This window comes from Terrapene carolina, unplaced genomic scaffold (genome assembly GCF_002925995.2).
Source record: "Terrapene carolina triunguis isolate 2854851 unplaced genomic scaffold, T_m_triunguis-2.0 Scaffold192, whole genome shotgun sequence".
Lineage (NCBI taxonomy): Eukaryota > Metazoa > Chordata > Testudines > Emydidae > Terrapene > Terrapene triunguis.
Window position 1 is genome coordinate 13,653,197 of NW_020664543.1, and position 6,593 is coordinate 13,659,789.

At 50.5% G+C, this 6,593-nt stretch overlaps 1 protein-coding gene across 2 annotated transcripts in view; it reads left to right on the forward strand.

Moving 5' to 3' along the window:
• The window catches only part of RAB37 (RAB37, member RAS oncogene family), a 67,288-nt gene extending 60,971 nt beyond the window's left edge, over positions 1-6,317 (forward strand). For both annotated transcript variants that reach the window (XM_024215214.2, XM_024215215.2), the window contains exons 8-9: positions 574-650; positions 1,976-6,317. In XM_024215214.2, the coding sequence (XP_024070982.1) occupies positions 574-650; positions 1,976-2,081 (183 nt within the window). In that variant the 3' untranslated portion in view covers positions 2,082-6,317. The remainder of the gene's footprint in view (positions 1-573; positions 651-1,975) is intronic.
• Positions 6,318-6,593: the final 276 nt, after the last annotated feature.

Genomic DNA, 6,593 nt, shown 5'->3' on the forward strand with positions numbered 1-6,593 from the left:
GGCGGGTGGTGAAGCACTGGAATGGGTTACCTAGGGAGGTGGTGGAATCTCCATCCTTAGAGGTTTTTAAGGCCCGGCTTGACAAAGCCCTGGCTGGGATGATTTAGTTGGTGTTGGTCCTGCTTTGAGCAGGCGGTTGGACTTGATGACCTCCTAAGGTCTTTTCCAACCCTAATCTTCTATGATTCTTCTATGATATGGTCAAATGAGGCTCCACCAAAACATTAGCCGCCTCCTCTCCAGATCCCCAGAGAGACCCCTGTTCCCCTCCCCCTTGGAGGGCCTCTGATCTGCTCTCTCCTTTCTGGAATCCTTGATCTTCCTTCAAACCAGGCTGCCCCGGAGTAACCAGCTGTGCAAGTCCCTAGCGCCACCCCTGATTGCTCTGCCTCAGGGTGCTGTTCCGTCTGGGGCCTCTTCTGGCCAAGGGCCAGACCCAAGGAACCGGCTTTAATCCCCTGAGTTTGGCTTTGCTGGTAGATCGGCGGGGGGCATTTCAGAAGAGGACGGGAGCTAGAGGAAGGGGTAGTAACTGGCAGTGCAGTGGCTGATGGTGCTATGCCCCCTCTGCAGGAATACGGAGTGCCTTTCATGGAGACCAGCGCCAAGACGGGCATGAACGTGGAGCTGGCATTTCTGGCTATTGCCAAGTGAGTAACTGAGAGACTGAAAGGGCAGCTTCCCAGACCAGGGCTGCCTTCCCATACCGAGGAGCATTGATTTAACATGTGCACACAGAGTTGGGAACATGTGCCTCTAGGGAAGGGAGATATCTTTGCCTTCAAAGGGGAAGTGTCATCTAGTGGTTAGAGCAGGGGATTAGGCACCAGGGCTCTTGGGTTCTACACACTCACTGTGTGGGCAAGCTGCTTAACCTCCTATGGTTATAAAATTGCCCTATTATTAAGCTTAACTCATCGATGTTTGTAAAGCATGCACACCTGGGCTGTCCAATGAGGGGGTCTGATGCTTTCCTTTGAAGCAGTTGGCATTCGCCCAGGGCAGGGACAGGTTGCAGGTCTGCATTGGCTGCTGGTCGGCTCCCGTCCAGCACTTCCTATGGGCAAAGTCTATAATGCTCAGACACTTTCCTCTAGATTGGAATAAAAAAGCATCAGAATCCCTGAGAGCTCTTGGACCACAGCCTCAGCTGGTGTAAAGGGGCAGAGTTCCGTTGACTTCGGCTGAGGATCTGGTCCCCTGTCTCCTTTGTCCCCAGACCTTGTTCTGCTCTCAGGCTGGGGATCCAAGTTCTAGCCCAGAGTTAATTTTTGACAGTCAGGTCACAAGCCCGTGAATTGCCACCTAATGTCCCTGGGATGTGGGTCCAGTTCCCAGCGGCACTTCAAAAACCCCACTGCTTTCCACCGCCGACATGCCAGCTGCAGCAGGGGCCAGGGCAAAGGGGCTGAAAGGAGGCTATGCTGCTGCTGGCGACTGATTCACAGAGGTACAGTCGAGCTCCACCACAAAATAAAAAGATCAAAGGCTCCTTGAATGTTATCCCAGTGCTACATCGTGCAGGTCCATTGCCAGCAAGTGGAATTAACCCTGTGCTAACACATCTGTCCCATCCACAGCGCCTAGCCCTCCAAGATACAATTCTTCGTAGGGTTTTGTTTCACCTTCCCCTGAATTCATGCTGCTTCCCTGGCTGGAGCTCAGTATCTCCCCGTCCATGTGGCTCTTGGCCTCCTGCACACTGGCTAAGACTTGGCCAGATGTATTGTCTGGCAGAGAGGGCTGGAGTGGGCTGAGGTTGTCGCCTCCATGGCACATCCATTTCCTGCTCGGGGAAGGAGCACAGGCCCAGATCTGCTCCAGGAGCTGAGCCACGTGTTCCACCCTCTCATCACCACCCCCTGGAAGAAAAAGAGGTGGAGAGCATCACGTTCACCGTTCTTCAGAGACGCACAGCTGCTTCTGCTGGGTGAGGGGTGGCTGGTGCGATGTGTCACCGCTGTGTTTCTTTCAGAGAACTCAAGCAGCGAGCTGTGCAGCAGCCGGACGAGCCCAGATTCCAGATTCGGGACTACATAGAGTCACAGAAGAAAAAGTCCAGCTGCTGTTCCTTCATGTGAGAGAGAAGGATGGCAGGGTAGGAAGGAGGACTCGGGGCACAGGGGCCTGGTATAATGCAAGAGCAAGGCGGGGCTGGAGAGGAAACTGGTCAGATTCCTGTCCTCAGGAGATGCTCTAAAAATATTTCTGACCATAAATTACAAACAGGAAAAAGGCAAACCTACCCTGAGAGGGGGCAGGGTGTGTGTGGACGTGCACGAGTGTGGGCGGCTACGGGGAAGTTACAACAGAAGCCAAATAAAGGCCAGTTCTGGGTTTCGCCTGACTAGCAAATTTTACAATGTGCGAGTCTGACCTTCGGGGAGTCACTCCTGGCAGCACAGCCAAAGCCCTGCCTCTCGGGAGTGGCTTGTGTCAGCCTCGCCTGCATAGCCAGGACCCCAGTGATCAGGACTTGGCTGGTTCGGCCTCCAAACAAGCCAGGGCCCAGTGTCTATCTGGACTGGGCCAAGACAATGTTGGCTGCAAATCCAGTGCCCCATTTTCAGGACGGGACCAAGTCATCCTCAGCAGCGTAGCCACGGCCCTGTATCTATCTGGATTGGGCCAGGTCAGCACTGCTGCACAGCCAGGGTCCCGCACCTTTCCAGTCCAGAGTCGCCACCTTTCTGACCAGTTTCCATGGGATGTCTCTGCTCTGGAGTCTCACCAGGCTGAGGGGGCCAGGGCAGCGAACAGAGCAGGAAGAACCATTTCTCACTCTCTTGCATTAGCAGATGAAGTTTTCCTGCAGTGAAGGAAATCAGCAGGAGTGTTTGCTAAAGGAAGAGGAATGGGAGACCTTTTCCCTGTGACATCTGGTCCCTCCCCATTCCCCTCACCTCCCCCAGACCCCTCTTGTGTGCCCACTTCCTCCTGCCGCTGAGCATGTCCCAAGCAAAGGACTTGGGGTGCTCAGTGTTATTACAGTGCCTGTTATGTTGGAAGAAAGCTGCCGACCGCAGCGTTAGTGGAGAGAAAGGAGATCACTGTCTATTTTTCTGACTTTAAAAAGAAATGTTTCAAATCTGCTCTTATTTATATTTATCTCAGGCCAAACCTATATTTAATCCTTTACCAGAGACCAAGTCCAGCATGCCACGGACGCGCTCTGGACCCCGCCCCGCCCCTGTTCTAAAGCATTGGCACCCACGCTGCTAAGGTGGGGGTGAGCATGAAGCCAGCATTGCCAGCCTGTTTGGAAAAAGGCTGTGGCCACTTGCTGTGGAATCCACCCCCTGGCAGCCACCAGGACAGGGGAGGTCTTATTCTCCCAGCTCATGCCATTGCACTCCCCTGGTCGCTCTCCTACCGATGGCGCTAGGAGCTGCACCTCTTGCTGTTGAAATAATACTGCTAAAAATTAAGGGCCTGATCCAAAGCCCGCTGATGCCTTTGAGAGTCTCCCCATTGATTTCACTGGGCTCTGGATCAGGCCCTAATTGCTGAACGACCTGGTGTTTCGTGCTCTCAAAGGCAACCCCCTGCTGCCTCTCTCCAGGCATAACCTTGAAGCTGTGACACAAATTGGTCACAACTGCAGAACAGGAGGCTTTGACCCTCTCTCCCTATTGCACCCCCGTACGCCTGGCTACTGCAGCACATGTGGTGCCTTTGATTACGCAGCATTCTGAAGGCCCTGGAGCTCACCAGGGAAACACAGGGCAAATGAGTGATATGGGTCCTGCCTTAGGTTTGGTTTTCCTCAGGAGTGCTCAGGGAATTGATAACAGGGCACAGAGCCTTTGACCTCTAGGCCACCAGCTCAGCTACCATTTTAATTCTTACTGAAGCCCAGGGCAAGATTCTCTCTGGCTTGAGTGAGAGGCAGATCCAGTCCAAAGTCAGCAGCGCTGATAGTTACCACCATCTTCTGGCTCTGGGGAGTGGCCTGTGTGAAATGAGTCTCTGGCCGGTTCCTATGAGACGGGTGTGCACAGGACAGGAATAACCCTTGCATTTGGCACCGAGTTGTCAGCAGAGTGGCCAAGCTCCAAATGGGCACGGAGAGCAAGCTCCCCTTTTACTCCCAGGCATATTGATGGGAGATAGTGGGAGAAGGCTCCTCCCTACTGCCCATACAGTAGCTCTTTTGTCGGTAGCTAGAGACCCTCCGTCTGCCAAGCTCCCGAGCCAGCACTTCAACAGCTATTCTTTTGTAGAGTTTAGATTTCCTGACTGTGGCCCATGTGTGTCACCTTTACCATTTGTCTGGTTTTCATTTCTCTAGTGAAAGTTGCAAACCCCTGGTGATTCCCGTGGCCCCATTCAGCAAGGCACTGAAGCACATGTTTTACGTGAGTCCCATTGACTTTGCTGAATTGGGGCCCTGAGAATGACTGTGCCTTACTCTCTCTAGGTACCTGTCTCGTCTGTGTGTGCAGCATCTGTCTCGTGCCTGTTGTATATAAGGCTATGGAATAATTACCCATTAGAGTTACTGGGCCAATATTTCTTTTGTCCGTATGCTTAAAAAAACCAAAAAGGCCCTGTCCCTCCAGGAACTGGAACTTTTAAGGAAAGTCAATTTATTTGACCCCCTAACAGCAAAAGCTATGTCTACACTACAGACTTCTGCCAGCATAGAAATATTGGGAAGAGATGTGATCCCTGACCAGCATAGCTGTGCTGGCCAAGGTCTATAGTGTAGACGCAATTATACAAGCAAAACTGTCCTGTTACCCGTGTAGCTTGTTTCACTTGGGCGGTGTGGTTTCACTATACTGATACAAAGCACAGCTTTGCTGGTAGAGCTGTGTCCATAAGGAGCGCTTTGCTGGTATAGCATACCAGTATTCCTACACCGGTAATGCGCTCCTAGTGTAGACAAGGCCTAACTCACACCAAGGCCAATAGGACCACTGGAGTGACAGAGACTAGCAGGAATTGGCTCTAGTTGGTCACATTGGCTATTATGCTCTGTCAGATGAGAACAGACTTTTGCAGCATGCGCCTCATCACAGCAGTGCCCTGTAATTATTAGTATCATCTAGGGCAGTGCCCTGACGCTGCTTAATAAGCCCATGGATGGGAGGATTGACTTAACACTGAAATGCTTTAACTAATAATTAAATGCTCCAGAGAGGAAGCACAAATGTCGTTTGCCAAACCAGTGCTGGAGTTAGCCTGTAGAACAGCATGATAGAGGCATCAGGGAGATCTTTCATGATTGTGTCACTTTTTGATTTGTCCATTACTTGCATGTTGTATTTTTTATTCCTGTGGTTGAATTTGGTGCGTTTTATGCACAGTTCTCCTCATCCAGTCAGTCAGAGCTTCACACTAGCCTGAGCGGTTCTCGGGATACAGGGCCCTGCTATTTGTTTCCCCTTGACTTGAAATCTCAGGAATGTTTTCTTCACAGGGTGCAAGTCCGTTACCTCCCCCTGTGCTTTGCCAGAGACGGGCATTACCGATTTCACCCTCAGCTCTGCACCTGTGCCCCGCACTCAGCACAAGAAGGAAGGATCATGTGGGGATTTAAACTTGTACCAAGTCTTCATGTTAGTCTATGGAACATGCTGCTGAGCTGTCTGAAGAGGGAGTGCAGTATCTGGGAGGCTAATTCCTGGTCCAGATTAAGGCTTTGAATCAGAGCAGAGGCGATAACACAGGAGATTTATAAACTCCCACCTATGAATTTTGTTTGCCTTTCCTTTTGGTCTATCTATATAATGCAAATCTAGATTAAACCCACTCTGCAAAGAACTGATGCCTCAGACACCTCAATCAGCAAACACTTTATATTGTGCTTGCCTATGAATTTTGTGGGCTTGATCTTGACCCCTCCAAAATCAATGGGAGTTTTGCCACTGAGTTTAAAGGGAGCAGGAGCAGGTCCTATGTGTAAGTTTTAAAATCAACACTGCTGCCCTTATGCTTCATTTTACCCTTTCTTTAGACCTGTTTCTACTGGCATCAGTGTCAAAACTCCCATTCAATTTGATGGGAACAGGATCAAGTCCTTTGTCAATAAAATCAGTCACCCTAGCGTCCCATGTTATCACATTAGCCAGGATCCTAGAAAGCAATGATAGGAAAAAACCCCAAATACTTTTGTTGACTATCTTCTTGTTTACATAGTTCATGTATATCTGCCAAGTCATGAATGTTATGGAATGACACTGCACTGAACCATTCCACATGGGAATCTCTGCTGTGGCAGGATCACACCCAGGACGTCCATTCCCTGGCACACGTTCTTGAGCTTCTCTATGTTATCAGGGCGATGCCTTTGCCTCAGCTGTTGTTCACGGATTATTGTTTGCAAGTTTACAGAATTAAAGCTCAGTATTTTGGAGAGTAAATGTGTCCGCCTAGTTCTTGGCATGAGCAATTTCCAGCTCAGATCGTTAGAGAAGAGAGCGAGTGTTGCTGGGTGGGGTCTGCATTGCAATATTTGCTGGGCATTAGAGAAGTCGGATGTACAATGCAAGTCCCGGAATCTCTAGTGTGCGTTTGCCTAGCCCCCCGTGATTTCACTGCACATTTCAGAGTCCAAAGGCAATTGGGAAGAGTAAACATGATCTGTT